This window comes from Schistocerca serialis, chromosome 11 (genome assembly GCF_023864345.2).
Source record: "Schistocerca serialis cubense isolate TAMUIC-IGC-003099 chromosome 11, iqSchSeri2.2, whole genome shotgun sequence".
NCBI lineage: Eukaryota > Metazoa > Arthropoda > Insecta > Orthoptera > Acrididae > Schistocerca > Schistocerca serialis.
The window spans coordinates 207,687,668-207,705,245 of NC_064648.1; the positions used below are offsets into that span (position 1 = coordinate 207,687,668).

General features: G+C 40.9%; 1 protein-coding gene across 1 annotated transcript in view; it reads left to right on the forward strand.

Moving 5' to 3' along the window:
* The window catches only part of LOC126426662 (serine/arginine repetitive matrix protein 2-like), a 288,117-nt gene that overhangs the window by 238,546 nt on the left and 31,993 nt on the right, over positions 1-17,578 (forward strand). The window contains exon 22 of the mRNA XM_050088547.1: positions 6,629-6,808. Within this exon, the coding sequence (XP_049944504.1) occupies positions 6,629-6,808 (180 nt within the window). The remainder of the gene's footprint in view (positions 1-6,628; positions 6,809-17,578) is intronic.

Genomic DNA, 17,578 nt, shown 5'->3' on the forward strand with positions numbered 1-17,578 from the left:
CTCGCACACACACACACACACACACATATCCATCCACACATACAGACACAAGCAGACATATTTAAAGACAAAGAGTTTGGGCAGAGATGTCAGTCGAGACGGAAGTGCAGAGGCAAAGATGATGTTGAATGACAGGTGAGGTATGAGTGGCGGCAACTTGAAATTAGCGGAGATTGAGGCCTGGTGGGTAACGGGAAGAGAGGATATATTGAAGAGCAAGTTCCCATCTCCGGAGTTCGGATAGGTTGGTGTCAGTGGGAAGTATCCAGATAACCCGGACAGTGTAACACTGTGCCAAGATGTGCTGGCCATGCACCAAGGCATGTTTAGCCACAGGGTGATCCTCATTACCAACAAACACTGTCCACCTGTGTCCATTCATGCGAATGGACAGTTTGTTGCTGGTCATTCCCACATAGAAAGCTTAACAGTGTAGGCAGGTCAGCTGGTAAATAACGTGGGTGCTTTTGCACGTAGCTCTGCCTTTGATGGTGTACACCTTCCGGGTTACAGGACTGGAGTAGGTGGTGGTGGGAGGGTGCACAGGACAGGTTTTACACCAGGGGCGGTTACAAGAGTAGGAGCCAGAGGGTAGGGAAGGTGGTTTGGGGATTTCATAGGGATGAACCGAGAGGTTAAGAAGGTTAGGTGGACGGCGGAAAGACACTCTTGGTGGAGTGGGGAGGATTTCATGAAGGGTGGATCTCATTTGTGGGCAGGATTTGAGGAAGTCGTATCCCTGCTGGAGAGCCACATTCAGAGTCTGGTCCAGTCCCGGAAAGTATCCTGTCACAAGTGGGGCACTTTTGTGGTTCTTCTGTGGGAGATTCTGGGTTTGAGTGGAAGAGGAAGTGGCTCTGGTTATTTGCTTCTGTACCAGGTCGGGAGGGTAGTTGCAGGATGCGAAAGCTGTTGTCAGGTGGTTCAGGGATTCCGGACTGGAGCAGATTCGTTTGCCACGAAGACCTAGGCTGTAGGGAAGGGACCGTTTGATGTGGAATGGGTGGCAGCTGTCATAATGGAGGTACTGTTGCTTGTTGGTGGGTTTGATGTGGACGGACGTGTGAAGCTGGCCATTGGACAGGTGGAGGTCAACATCAAGGAAAGTGGCATGGGATTTGGAGTAGGACCAGGTGAATCTGATGGAACCAAAGGAGTTAAGGTTGGAGAGGAAATTCTGTAGTTCTTCTTCACTGTGAGTCCAGATCATGAAGATGTCATCAACAAATCTGTACCAAACTTTGGGTTGGCAGGCCTGGTACCAAACTTTGGGTTGGCAGGCCTGGGTAACCAAGAAGGCCAGACATACCAACAATTAAAGGGAACAGCCATGGGTACCAGGATGGCCCCCTCGTACGCCAACCTATTCATGGGTCGCTTAGAGGAAGCCTTCTTGGTTACCCAGGCCTGCCAACCCAAAGTTTGGTACAGATTTATTGATGACATCTTCATGATCTGGACTCACAGTGAAGAAGAACTACAGAATTTCCTCTCCAACCTCAACTCCTTTGGTTCCATCAGATTCACCTGGTCCTACTCCAAATCCCATGCCACTATCCTTGACGTTGACCTCCACCTGTCCAATGGCCAGCTTCACACGTCCGTCCACATCAAACCCACCAACAAGCAACAGTACCTCCATTATGACAGCTGCCACCCATTCCACATCTAACGGTCCCTTCCCTACAGCCTAGGTCTTCGTGGCAAACGAATCTGCTCCAGTCCGGAATCCCTGAACCATTACACCAACAACCTGAAAACAGCTTTCGCATCCCGCAACTACCCTCCCAACCTGGTACAGAAGCGAATAACCAGAGCCACTTCCTGATCCCCTCAAACCCAGAACCTCCCACAGAAGAACCACAAAAGTGCCCCACTTGTGACAGGATACTTTCCGGGACTGAATCAGACTCTGAATGTGGCTCTCCAGCAGGGATACGACTTCCTCAAATCCTGCCCCAAAATGAGATCCATCCTTCACGAAATCCTCCCCACTCCACCAAAAGTGCCTTTCCGCCGTCCACCTAACCTTCGTATTGATTAAGGAGTGTATTTGTAAGTGGAGGTATTCTGTCTCACTATGTTTCACACTTCCAGCTTCTCCTTTTCCTCTCCCGTTAGTCCAATCTCCTTATTGACCACTCAATACCAAAACGGTAGTCAGTTTTAGTTAACTGTTTGGTCCTGCTCTCCAGCAACAAAAACAGGATGTCTTATTCTGTTTTGAGGAGTGTTGTCTGGAGCAAATGGAAGTGAACACAAGTGAATGTGCATTTGCAGACAATTCACCAGCATTCGCTATGATTCGCTCGTTTTGTGACCAAGCATTTACACTAAAGGTAATGGCACAGAACGCAAGACAATGAGCACAGCCTGTGAACGCTGTGTTATTGTTTTTTGGCGTTAATAATCAGCATACAGCATGCAACACTATATTAGTTAGAACCACAACGCAAAACTTCAGTACTCAGAGAGGATTATTTTTCACGGCAAGTGCACTGTATTTGGTAAAGAAACTGAAAAGGATATGAAAGGTACAATTTAGGTGTCTGAATTCGCACTTAAATATGAAATGTGTAGAGGAAATGCACGTAACACTGAACTGCAGATGCAGCCTTCATTAGCACTGGTGCAAAATTTTGTAAATATATTAGTCAAATCTTTTCACTGGTTTCTCATTATAATCAAGGAGGAAATTTAAAAGTAGAATGTTAATTACTGATGATAAACATAGTCTGAAGAAGGGTTAGCATTTATATGCAGGTTATTAACAGTTGAAGACATTTGCTGTAGTGAATGTTCCACGCTTCAATAGCTGCTATATATCAGACAGTTTCTGATGTCTGCAGTGACATAGGCAAAGCATGTCAAGGATTTTATTAGAGTATGTTCAAGGAATTGATAAAATCTGCTGTATAGTTTGTTAGATGAGAGACAGCATGGTCCGCCGGCTGCTGTGACCGAGCGGTTCTAGGCACTTCAGTCTGGAACCGCACGACCATTACGGTCGCAGGTTCGAATCCTGCCTCGGGCGTGGATGTGTGTGATGTCCTTAGATTAGTTAGGTTTAAGTAGTTCTAAGTTCTAGGGGACTGATGACCACAGATGTTAAGTCCCATAGTGCTCAGAGCCATCTAAACTATTTCAACTAGATAGCATGGTCGCAGGTAAAACATTTTTAATTGCACTAATAAATCAAATAATCATCACAAGTCTTTAACGTAACAGTGCTACATTAGCCATTTATTTACAGATACCATAAATGGGAGCACTGAGACTGACCAGGTCTTTTGTTTACTTCTAATTATCACAATACATACATACTGACACATGCTTACTTTCAATAACATTTATTGTGGTTTTACTTTCTCATAAAAGAATTACAAAGCTTGACCTTAGTCACTCCATTCCTGCCTGATGCAAGCCTCTGATGAATTTATGATCTTCCTCACAGCCTCAGTACGAGCTTTGAGTGCTTTGGCAGTTTTCTACCGATCATATTTATTTTCCTTTTACACTTGTGCTGTGGACCTCTTTGACCCCAGAAGCAGCTATGGTGTCTATAGTCTTCTATCAACGACATTACATTCTCGTCAGACCACGCCATCGCTCATGTAATTCTGCACACATGTGAACAACAATGAAATAGACGAGTTAGAAAGAGGAAAGCTTTCTGTACTGCTAGTGCCACATGAGGTGGTTACGAACTCCCTCTTATGGTTCACCAAAAGACTGAAAACTTATGGAACACAAATGAATGCAAGTTCATATGAACCACTCGAGACAAAATGCAGTTTAAACAGTGAATTGGTAGACATTATGCTGCTTGATCCAGTATTGTTTGGTGTAAGCTTATTTTGGATTTATTGCCTTAATCAGTACATCTGCACAAAATTGCATTTATTTATGTATAGCAGAATATATGATTTATAAAGGTTTGCTACATTGGATGTTGTACTCATGTCCTGATGTTGTGCACGGACATATACCAACTTTGAGTACATTTTCACTGCTGTCCATAGTTGTTGGATGTAATATTTTTTCAGTAACATTTTAAAGTTGTTCAATGATTTGATGTTGCACCTATGTTTTAATATGTTTGTTATTATTCTGGCACTCACAGAAATTCAAGTTTGACAGCTAGTTGTTTGCACAAAGATATTTATGTTGTTTTGGGTCATCTATCTATTGAACAGATATTTCTGTGTTTCCATTCTATGGTATTTTGCTTATTCATTATCCCCACATAAAATTCCAATAAAAGTTTTAAGAACTGTGTGTGACTGAAATCGGTTTGTATATTTAGTGTACTGTGGGGATAATCCTTAGTATGTCTGTGTATATTTCAAATCCCTCCAAAATATCCACGATTGGATCTTTGCGATTTTGTGCAGGATTTGTAGTGCATTTTCAAAGTTGTCAACTTCGTGTCTTTCATTTTAGAGATGTGTAAAGACGTGGATTGGTTGTTATTTGTTTCTCTCGTGTGTTCTCTGAATCTGACAATGAAAATTTTTCCTGTCTGTCCTATATGAAAAGTAGTGCAGTTATTGCGGTTAATTTTGTATAGTATAAACGAAGAAATTTCGTCGTCAAATTCAGAGACCACACAGGAGAAACAAATAACAACCAAGCTACCTTCTTTACACACCTCAAAAATGAAAAACACAAAGTTGACAACATTGAAAACATTCTACAAATCCTACATAAAATTCGAAAAGGTCCAGTTATGAAGATTTTGGTGGAATTTGGAGTGCACAGGCACATTATCAAATAATGTAGTTCATGAAGTAAGTTCGTGGCTTGTGGAAAATAATTTGATGCTAAATCACAGTAAGACTCAGTTTTTACAGTTTCTAACCCACAATTCAACAAGAACTGACATTTTAATCAGACAGAATGGGCATGTTATAAGCGAGACGGAACAGTTCAAGTTCCTAGGCGTACGGATAGATAGTAAGCTGTTGTGGAAAGCCCATGTTCAGGATCTTGTTCAGAAACTAAATGCCGCTTTATTTACCATTAGAACAGTATCTGAAATAAGTGACATTTCAACACGAAAAGTAGTATACTTCGCATATTTTCATACGCTTATGTCATATGGTATTATTTTCTGGGGTAATTCTTCTGATTCAAAAAGGGTATTTTTGGCTCAAAAACGGGCTGTTCGAGCTATGTATGGTGTAAGTTCGAAAACCTCTTGTCGACCCCTATTCAATAGTCTGGGAATTTTGACATTGCCCTCACAGTATGTATTTTCTTTAATGTCGTTTGTTGTTAGCAATATTAGCTTATTCCCAAGAGTTAGCAGCTTTCACTCAGTTAATACTAGGCAGAAATCAAATCTGCATGTGGAATGCACTTCCTTGACTCTTGTGCAGAAAGGAGTGCAGTATTCTGCTGCATCCATTTTCAATAAGCTACCACAAGAACTCAAAAATCTTAGCAGTAGCCCAAACACTTTTAAGTCTAAACTGAAGAGTTTCCTCATGGCTCACTCCTTCTATTCTGTCGAGGAGCTCCTGGAAGAGATAAAAAATTAAGCAAATTCCAGTGTTACATTCTTGATTTTCTTTATTTAAACTAACGACTTGTTTCATTTTATCTGTTTCTACAATCGTGTTATAATTTCATGTATTGACTCGTTCCATGACCATGGAGACTTCTCCTAAATGTGGTCCCACGGAACAATAAATAAATAAATAAATAAACTAAGGATTATCCCCAGAGTGTATTAATGAAGAAACTGATTTCAATCTCATGCAGTTTTTAAAAACTTTTATTGAAATTTTATACGCTGTTGTTGTTGTGGTCTTCAGTCCTGAGACTGGTTTGATGCAGCTCTCCATGCTACTCTATCCTGTGCAAGCTTCTTCATCTCATAGTACATACTGCAACCTACACCCTTGTGAACCTGCTTAGTGTATTCATCTCTTGGTCTCCCTCTACGATTTTTATCCATCCCTTGATGCCTCATGACATATCCTATCAACCGGTCCCTTAAACGGATAACAAATAACCAAAACACCAGAAATTAGAAACACATCAATAACAGTTCGATAGATACATCACCCAAAACAACATAAATATGTTTGAGTAAACAACTAGCTGTCAAACTACAACTGTCAAAACAGTAAAAAACATAATGTGTGTGCAACATCAAATCATCAAACAATCTTAAAACAGTACTGAAAAAGAATTGCATCCAACAACTACTGACAGCAGTAATAGTCTACTCAAAGTTCACACATTTCCGTCTACATCAGGAGTGAGTACAACATCCACTATAAAAAACCCTTTATAAATTATATATTATGTAAAATATAAATACATGCAATTGAATGCAATAAAGCCAAAATAAGTTCATATGCAAAAATAAAATATCAAGCAGCATAGTCTCTCCTAATTCTCTGCATTAGGTCCTACTGTGACATAACATATGCTGCAGGTCCCATAATAAAGAGAAAGAACGCAGTTTATTACCACATGCCTATGTTTACATCGGAGAGAATTCTTGTTCACTGTTGTGCATTCACTTGTGTTCAGTTTGGTGTACAGGGAGTCCCACACGGCTCCCTCCGTACATCTGGCAAGAGAGTCGACTAGAATAGTTTCCCTCCTCTCGCAGTGTACGGAGTGGTCGTCCGCAAGCCGCAGCCGCAGCAGCCGGTGCAGCTGTCCCCGGACCGCTGGCAGTACCGCGCCGCGTTCCCGTCCCCCACCGGCAGGTGGCCGCAGTCCGAGTCTGAATCCGGCAGCGAGGCGGGCGAGATCCAGCGCATCCTGGGCCGCGGCCGCAGCAGACCAGGTAGGGACGCCGATCCGTCTGCTTCTGCGACTGCGACTGCGCCCGTGCGCGAGCGCCGACCTGTCTGTGTGTTGTCGTGAGCTGTGGAGCGGATGTGTCTGCGGTTGTGAGTCGTGCAGTGATCTCACACGACATCGCGGGTTCCTCCGAAGGTCGAGGGCACTCGTTCCGAGTTGAGCGAGCTGCAGGAGGAGAGAGGGGAAAAGGGGAAATCGGGCTAGAGGGTTAAACTCAGCAAAGTTTGTTTACAATAATAATGTGAACATTCTCATTTGCAATGATGACTGTAGCTGCACATTTCAGCTTCCTGATTCGTAGCAGGTACATGTGATAAAAATTTGTTGGAAAAATTAATTAAGAAATTGATTGTGCATAAAACTATTTCAAAATTGTGTATGTTTGATTAATAAAAGACCATCAATTGTCAGTAGTTCAGTTTTGATCTCTCAGGTTTTCCCAGCACAATTCATTAATGGTGTGGTTCTGGGTGTACAGCTGGGTTTTATTTGAGTGTTCTGCACAATATTTCGATGACTGACCCTGCAGTCTTCTTCAAGTGCTGCTAGCTGTGCTTAATGTGTATTCACTGTCAATAGTTGTTGGCCTAATGCTGCTATTTATATGAGGCGTGTTTTTTAAGTAAGGGCTGTTTTGAAATTAAAAAAAGATGTGCTAAGATATCTCAATAATTTTTTTTACACGAAAGCCTATACCTTAATCTACTTTTGTACATAATTTCCGTCAATATTGAGGCACTTGTCATAACGTTGTACCAGTTTTTGAATACCCTCCTCGTAGAAGTCTGCCGCCTGACTTGTTAACCACTGCATCACCACTGTTTCGAGTTCGTCATCGTCTCAAAGACGCTGACCGCCCAAGTGTTCCTTCAAGTGCAGGAACAGATGGTAGTCACTGGGCGCAAGATCGGGGCTGTACGCAGGATGATCTAGAGTTTCCAATCGAAAAGATGTGATGAGCTCTTCGGTCCGATTCGCCACATGCGGACTGGCATTGTCTTGCAACAAAACGATGCCCTTGCTCAACTTCCGTGGACTGTTGCTTTGATTCTGGTGTGACGTAGGCCACCCACGTTTCATCGCCTGTAACAATTTGGCTTCGTCACCGTCGTTGTGGTACCGCTCAAGGAAAGTCAGTGCACTGTCTAAACGTTTGGTTTTGTGCACACCCGTCAACATTTCCGGTACGCAACGTGCGCACAATTTTCAGTAATTCAAGTGCTCGGTCACAATGCCGTACAAAACGCTACAAAAAATAGTAGGAAAGTCATCCCGCAAGGAGGAAATCGTAAAGCGTCTGTTTTCTCTCACCTTTTGTCCACTTCCTGCACCAAACTTTGATTAACGACCGAAGGACGCCCACTCCATTGTTCTTCGTGCACATTTGTACGGCCATCTTTAAATGCTCTCTCACCCACTTTCTTACCGTTCCAGCACTCATAAAGTTTTCTCCGTAAACTGCACAGATCTCACGATGAATATCGATCGCTTTTAGGCCTTTAGCACCAAGAATCTTATAAGAGCCCGTACTTCACAGTCAGCGGGACTCACGATTATCGGAGGCATCTTAAACACTCAGTACACAACGTAAACAAGGAAGAATCAGACTGTAATGGCGTCAGTGCTTAGACAACAGATGTAGGTACCCAGTGCGCATGTGCAGAACGCCGACCACAGCGCTGGGGCCGCGGTGTGCCAAATTGGTACTTACTTAAAAAAAACACACCTCGAAGATGAGAGAGATTCCCTACACCCACTTGATGAACTTTTGTTTTTCAGAGCCCACACTGTTCCACGAAACGAACATTCTCTCACGTTTTCCAGCTCTTGTGGATATAGCTGGTGAATTCTTAGTAAATGAAGTGGTGGACTGTGAAGTGTCCCTCACAGGGACACAGGGAAATCATTGATCAAGTTTCAACAAGTTTATCGATAGCAAAAATACATCTGCTTCAATAGCAAGAGCAAAAATCACAAAATACAACAACTCACTAGGTACAGGTACAGATACTTGACAGTGCTGTTACCTAGAAGTTGCCTGACTGTTTCTAGTGTGCGGTAACACAGCTAGGAGCTTAGTAGGAATATACACTTGCAGGGAAAAAATCCAGCGTCTCAGAATGTCGCCCAGATTAAGTGCAACACATTTGCAGAAAAGTCTACCCTTAACATAGTCTAAGTCCATAGAGGAAAACAGTGATGAAAGCTGAGAAAGGAAACATTGGTCTTTATAACTATTTATTTACAGCTCGTACAAAATAGATACGTATTTCAAAGTTTTAATGACCTTCAAAGTAGTCACCAGCATTATGTATAACCCGTTGCCAGCGATGTGGAAGTTGTAGGATACTCTTAGCAGTGCCAGTTGTGTTGACAGTTCTGTAGCAGCTCTGAAGCGAATGCCGTGAAGTGTTTCTTTCAGTTTAGAAATCGAGTCGCAACTCGGGAGGGCTTAAGTCAGGGGAGTGCAGTAAGTGGTATAGCACTTAGCAGCCCCATCAGTCAAACAAATCAGTAACAGCTTGCACTGCACTCTTAAGAGTGTCCTAAGACAACGGCAAAGAAGTGGCTGGTGCAGTCCGTGTGCCGGCCTCTATAGCTGTCAGTGGCAGAATACTTGTGACACTATTTTCTTGTAACTTGTTGGAAAGACACAAATAGGCAATCTCTGCCAACACTGGTACTGTCGCCTGGTGTCAGGTTGCAACTCTCTTTTTCATAGATCTCTGACATAGCGGACCCCGAGCTCATTTGAACTAAAACCTCCACCCACGTTCATCAGGTTTTCTGACATCTTTATTTCAACAGACTCCTTCATCGCACTGTACCAGAATACTGACATTTGCACCATGTCTGAAACAACCGAGCAAATCAGATGTTGCCGAGTACTGCCTCAAATATAATCATGAAATCAAGAACAATGGGACATGTACATCTACATCTACGTGATTACTCTGCTATTCACAATAAAGTGCCTGGCAGGCGGTTCAGTGAACTACCTTCAAGCTGTCTCTCTACTGTTCCACTCTCGAATGGCATGCGGGAAAAACTAGCACTTAAATTTATCTGTGCGAGTCCTGCTTTCTCTTATTTTATCGTGATGATCATTTCTCTCTATGTAGTTGCGGGCCAACAGAACGTTTTCGCAAACGGAGGAGAAAACTGGTGATTGAAATTTCATGAGAAGATCCGGTTGCAACAAAAAACACCTTTGTTTTAATGATTGCCACTCCAATTCACGTATCATGTCTGTGACACCATCTCCCCTGTTTCGTGATAATACAAAACGAGCTGCCCTTCTTTGTACTTTTTCGATGTCATCCATCAGTCCCACCTGATACAAATCCCACACCACACAGCAATATTCCAGAATAGGGCGGACAAGCGTGGTGTAAGCAGTCTCTTTAGTAGACCTGTTGCACCTTCTAAGTATTCTGCCAATGATTCGCAGTTTCTGGTTTGCCCCACCCACAATATTATCTATGTGATCGCTCCAATTTAGGTTATTTGTAATTTTAATGCCTAAGTATTTAGTTGAATTTACAGCCTTCAGATTTGTATGACTTATTGCGTAATTGAAATTTAGCTGATTTCTTTTAGTACTCATGTGAATAACTTCACACTTTTCCTTATTCAGGGTCAATTGCCACTTTTTGCACCATACAGATATCTTATCTAAATCATTTTGCAAATCGTTTTGATCATCTGATGACTTTACAAGGTGGTAAATGACAGCATCATCTGCAAACAATCTAAGACTGCTACTCAGATTGACTCCTATGTCGTTAACATAGGTCAGGAGAAATAGAGAGCCTATAACACTTCCTTGGGGAACGCCAGATATTACTTCTGTTTTACTTGATGACTTTCCATCTATTACTACAAAATGTGACCTTACTGACAGGAAATCACGATCCAGTCACACAACTGAGGCGAAATTCTGTAGGCACGCAGTTTGGTTAGAAGATGCTTGTGAGGAACGGTGTCGAAAGCCTTCTGGAAATCTAAAAATATGGAATCAATTCAACACCCCTTGTCGATAGCACTTATTACTTCATGAGTATAAAGAGCTAGTTGTGTTTCACAAGAACGATATTTTCTGAAACCATGCTGACCATGTGCCAATAAATCGTTTTCTTCGAGGTACTTCATAATGTTGGAATACAGTATATGTTACAAAACCCTACTGCAAATCGACATTAGTGATATAGGCCTGTAATTCAGTGGATTACTCCTATTTCCCTTTTTGGGTATTGGTGTGACTTGAGCAATTTTCCAGTCTTTAGGTACGGATATTTCTGAGAGTGAGTGGGTGTATATAATTGATAAATATGGAGCTATTTTATCAGCATTCTCTGAGAAGAACCTGACTGATATACAATCTGGACCAGAGGCCTTGCCTTTATTAAGTGATTTAAGCTGTTTCATTACTCCGAGGATGTCTACTTCTATATTTCTCATCTTGGCAATTGTTCTTCATTGGAGTTCAGGAATATTTACTTCGTCTTCTTTGGTGAAGGAGATTCAGAAAACTGTGTTTAATAACTCTGCTTTAGTGGCACTGTCATCAGTGACTTCACCGTTGTTAACGCGTAGCGAAGGTATTGATTGCGTCTTGCCACTGGTGTGCTTCATGTACGACCAGAATCTCTTTGGGTTTTCTGCCAGATTTCGAGACAGAATTTCATTGTGGAAATTATTAAAAGCATCTCACATTGAAGTACGCACCATATTTCAAACTTCTGTAAACTTTGCCAATCTTGGGGATTTTGCGTTCTTTTAAATTAACCTGTGGTGCAAATGAAAAGATTCTGTGAAAACGTGCTTAAGGAGTTTAAACATCTCAGGAAACATAATGAAATAGATGGAGGTTTCAATTTAAATGAGGCTCAGAGTACATAGCTTGATTTATTAAGCTTTCGCCAGTCGCCACATCAACCAGAGCAAGAAAACTCCACATTTCATAGAACGTCAGTGCAGGTTCTGAAAAAGAAATATCATCGAACAAGGTTTGCGGAAGGATGCAGGACTTCCCGCCTATAGAACCCAACATGTTTATACCCAGGTGAAAACAACAGATGTAAAGTACTTTTGGAAGTACACTAAGGAAGGGTTATAGTGCCTTTACTATTTATAATATATAAAAATGGTCTAGTAGATTAAGTTGGAAACTGGTTTCAGTCTATGCAGCGAGTACATGTAATGGCACGTTGCAGCACCTGAAGGTGATGGTCTGCATATCCCATTCTGCCCTCTGAGTCTCATAGTTCAATGGCTTGTTGAAATAATATAATGACTTTTCTGGAAACTAGAAATCTACTCTGTAGGAATCAGCATGGGTCTCGAAAAAGACGATCGAGTGAAACCCAGCTCGTGCTATTCGTCCACGAGACTCAGAGGGCCACAGACACGGGTTCCCAGGTAGATTCCATGTTTCTTGACTTCCGCAAGGTGTTCGATACAGTTCCACACAGTCGTTTAACGAACAAAGTAAGAGCATATGGACTATCAGACCAATTGTGTGATTGGATTGACAAGTTCCTAGATAACAGAATGCAGCATATCAGTCTCAGTGGAGAGAAGTCTTCCGAAGTAAGAGCGATTCTATCAACCCTATCTGGTACGGATCCCACACTGCTGAGCAGTATTCAAGCAAGGGGCGAACAAGTGTACTGTAACCTACTTCCTTTGTTTTCGGATTGCATTTCCTTAGGATTCTTCCAATGAATCTCAGTCTGGCATCTGCTTTACCGACGATCAACTTTATATGATCATTCCATTTTAAATCACTCCTAATGCCTACTCCCAGATAATTTATGGAATTATTTGCTTCCAGTAGCTGACCTGCTATATTGTAGCTAAATGATAAAGGATCTTTCTTTCTATGTATTCACAGCACATTACACTTGTCTACATTGAGATTCAATTGACATTCCCTGCACCGTGCGTCAATTCGTTGCAGATCCTCCTGCATTTCAGTACAATTTTCCACCGTTACAACCTCTCGATATACCACAGCATAATCCGCAAAAAGCCTCAGTGAACATCCGATGTTATCCACAAGGTCATTTATGTATATTGTGAATAGCAACGGTCCTACGACACTCCCCTGCGGCTGCAAATTATGAGCTTTGTTGAAACTTCATGCGCAACGCTCGTTTTCTCAACCTTTTCTGCCAGTCACTGGAACGGCCCAAGTACGACCTCGGAGCCCAGACGACAGGCATAATTTGTTCTAATGTGCACCACAGTCTGCTGTTGGTTGCACCCTGTTCCCTAAATGGCTGCTGCAATAGCCTCTTCAACATATTGAATGAGGCTCCCAGTAATATACTCAGTGGTGGCCTTTCCTGTCCCCTACTGCCATTTCCCGAAAGGGGTACCATCATACGCTGTACATTTGACATGCTGACGATTAATCGACCCCTACCCTTTTGCGTTCGCCTCCTCTTGACACCGGACGAAACAGGTTTAAACCACATGAAGTGAGTACCACTGACTCAGCTAATTAGTTTTATGAAAATTGGAATATGTTACTGAAAACTTGGAATGTCAGTATTTCTAATGGTGGATGTTAATTTATCTCAATATGCATATAATCTCACAAGGAATTCCGCATGGTGAACTATACTGTTATTTTCAAGTAGGTCTAACATTTATTAGCAAAGCTCTCATGAAAACTACATTCACTACAAGAATCAGTACAGCAGAAATAATAAAATCAATAATAAATCTAAGTCAGTTTCAGTCTAGATAACTTTTTGAAATCTTTAAGATATGCCAGATATAAATTGCAGAGGTACATTACCATGTTAAGGTAAAGATTAGAAAAAATATTAGTTATTTTCAGAAGTTGAAATCATAACACATCGAGTAATTTCAACTTGCCACATCTCAAACTCCTTCATAGTGTTGTGTAAAAATGGAAACAACTTGGCTGTACACCCAGAAATTCATCATTAGTATTTTAAGTTTTTTCAGGTTTTTGTTTCAGATGCGTATTTCCACGATCAGGGTTTTACAAACAGTCACTTGAGGTTTTCCATTGTAGGCTATTGAAACAGATGCACTGGAAGCAGGTCACTTTTTATGTAAATGGTAAAACACAAGAGGGGTGGGAGTAGTGGTGGTGGGGGGTGGGCAACTTGTATCAGTTTCATAGCAAAACCACAATAGTTACGAGATAGTTCAGGCTACATTTGCTGCTAGTCAGTATCCATTATGTACTGTAGCTTTCATCAAACTGACACTGAACTGGTATATTTGTTGTTGAACACACTGCAAGTGTGGCTAGTGAAGATAATTTTTTTAGGGGAGGGAGGAAAAAGACAGGTGGACTTTCCCACCTGCACACTGCTCAACAATCCTGAGGATAAACATACAAACTACAATGCTACAAAATATGGCAGAATCTGTTTCACTGGGTCTGCACTGAAATTCTTTGTTCCCACTACACCAATGTATGTATTAACAAGTAGAAGTATGAAAACATTGAGAATAAACATGCTATACGATCAAACATATTCACTTAATGTTCTTCTGTTCTATAGATATTGTACGTAAATAAACAAGACTGCTGCAAGAGACTACAACTTTTCCTCCTGAGAAATTATGTTAATCGTAATTAAAAGAACAGAGTGTTTTAACAATTAATTTTTGTGGTGAGTTGACTTTGAGGGAATAAAAGAAAAGATGATATTGGAGTTCACAATGGGTGGGGCCTTTTTAAGCTGAAGTTTCTTGAAAGTATTGAGAACTCCAGTGTATTTGCTACGTGTTTCCGTTACATACATGGTGTCGCTAAGTGACTGCAAATTTATCAATATTCCAGGATGCCTAGTTTGCAACTTCTGTATGTATAAATAGTACTTTTCTCTTTGACAAACAGTTTTAAACAGCTGTAAATATTGACGACATGCAGCTGTCTGTATACTTTATTGTGCCGGTTTCAGTCTTAGACCACTTCTGAAAGTACAGTGCTAGATTTAACAGTTTTGTAGCCTTCAAACCGATTTGATGTATGAGATTTATTCTTTTTATTCTTCATTACGATGGGCCAGGACTGAAACCAAATTAAAGTCAGACAGCTGTGTGTCGTGAATGTTTCCAAGTATATGTCAAGTATTAAACCGTGACAGCTGGTTTTTAAAAGCATTATCTTTAAACCAAGTTGTCTTATTACACTGACAGTAATAACTTTACCAGATTGAAGAGTAGAAATCAAGTGATTCCAGAAGGATGAGAACATTTTTGTGGCTTTGTGGGGCAGAGGAAATGGGATTGCCATTTGAATGCAGGTAATGAACATCCGCTAGTTTGTGAACATTCATAATTTTGTGAAATGCATAAAATTTCACACATATTTGAAATCTGTCTTTGCAGCTACCAAATAAAGCTTAAAACTGTACATGTTTCACTAGATTCATTTCAAAAATCAATGTTGGTAGCATTTTTTTCTGACTTCTACTGACATCTGAAACTGTCACCTGCTTCCACTTTTCCTTGCCTGGTCACTGATGTTCTTAGCCAAATTTAACATTGGCATGCAGCACTACACATTTTTTTGACAGAAACACATTGTAAACATTTATCCACCAAAAAATTCATAGATGCTAGTGGCGCAATATTTTGATGTGTTCTTCAAATACCTTAAATAATTGTAATGCAAATAAAAACAGTATGGCTATGTAGATGAAGAGTGCAGTTTTTAGTGGGTTTTGTGATTACATCTTCAAGAGAATATTTAGTAGATATTATATTCTTTATGTTAGTGCGGCTGTTGTTCTCTCGGATTGTGTCTTCATATCGATCACAATTACTTTAAAATGCAGAACTGGTATTTTTCCTACACCACATTTTTATAAATAACTTTCCATTTTACTTTTGACTTGACAAATCAAGTTCTGTTTGCATTGTTGTAAACATGAACTACATTAGAAAACAACATTCAGTATACAACAGCTATTGTAATTTCCAAAGTTCACCTTCCATCTCTTAAATACGTGTTTATTGTTAATATAACCATTGTTTGCAAGTCCTCCAATCTCCAGGACAGCATGGCGATCTGTGGAAAACTTAGTTCCGCATCCATACAAGTGCTTTCTCTCACGAACCCGATGCGATCACCGTCCCACACTGAAGACGAACATCGTTCCTCATTGTAACTCACCGTGTGCAAAAATACAAATAAAACCATCGAACAGTACCTGAGCATTTGGTATTTTCTGTTACCATTTTCTTATTATATAAATAACTTTCAGTTACAAGTACCAGATGTAGAAATGTGACTCACTCCTCTGGAATGGTATACGAGGCATATTTTTTAAGTAAGTACTGTTTTGAAATTTAAAAAAAGACGTGCTAAGATATCTCAATAATTTTATTTTTACATGAAAGCCTGTACCTTAATCTACTTTTCTACATAATTTCTGTCAGTTTTGAGGCACTTGTCATAACGTTGTACCAGTTTTTGAATACCCTCCTCACAGAAGTCTGCCACCTGACTTGTTAACCACTGCATCACCACTGTTTTGACTTCGTCATCATCTCGAAGACGCTGACCGCCCAGGTGTTTCTTCAAGTGCAGGAACAGATGGGAGTCACTGGGCGCAAGATCGGGGCTGTACGGAGGATGATCTAGAGTTTCCCGTCGAAAAGATGTGGTGAGATCTTTGGTCTGATTCGCCACATGTGGACAGCCATTGTCTTGCACCAAAGCGATGCCCTTGCTCAACTTCCACGGATGGTTGCTTTGATTCTGGTGTGATGTAGGCCACCCGTGTTTCATCGCCCGTAACAATTGGCTTAAGAAATCGTCACCATCGTTGTGGTACTGCTCAAGGAAAGTCAATGCACTGTCTAAACGTTTGGTTTTGTGCACATCCGTCAACATTTTCGGTACCCGACGTGCGCTCAATTTTCGGTAATTCAAGTGCTCGATCACAATGCTGTACAAAACACTATGAGAAACATTAGGTAATCATAACACAAGGAGGAAATCGTAAAGTGTGTGTTTTCTCTCACCTTATTGTCCACTTCCGGCACCAAACCTTCATTAACAACCGAAGGACACCCTCTCCGTTGTTCTTCGTGCACATTTGTGCGGCCATCTTTAAATGCTCTCACCCACTTTCTTACCATTCCATCACTCATAATGTTTTCTCCGTAAACTGCACAGATCTCACGATGAATATTGATCGCCTTTAGCACTAAGAAGTTATAACAGCCTGTACTTCAGTCGACGGGACTCGCGATTTTCGGAGGCATCTTAAACACTCAGTACACAACAACACAAAAAAGGAAAAATCAGACTGTAATGGTGTCAGTGCATAGATTAAGGGGCAGGCTTTCATGTAAAAATAAAAATTATAGAGATATCTGAGCACATCTTTTTTAAATTTCAAAATGGTACTTACTTAAAAAACACACCTTGTATGTCACCACAAGAGATATGAGAAAAGTTTGAAGTTTTCTAAAATGTCTCCTTGTATGTGTAGTAAAATGAGTGTCATTATTTTGTTTAGCATTCAGTATGTCCGTGTATATATCTGTGTGTGTGTGTGTGTGTGTGTGTGTGTGTGTGTGTGTGTGTGTGTGTGAGAGAGAGAGAGAGAGAAAGAGAGAGAGATTGTACTTAATACTGAAACTGATGGTATACAAATCAACTTGAGAACAGAATGGGGAGAACCTGATCAAAGATAAACAGCAATTTTTTGAAGGCTGATTAAGAACTTGTTTATAATATTAACATTGA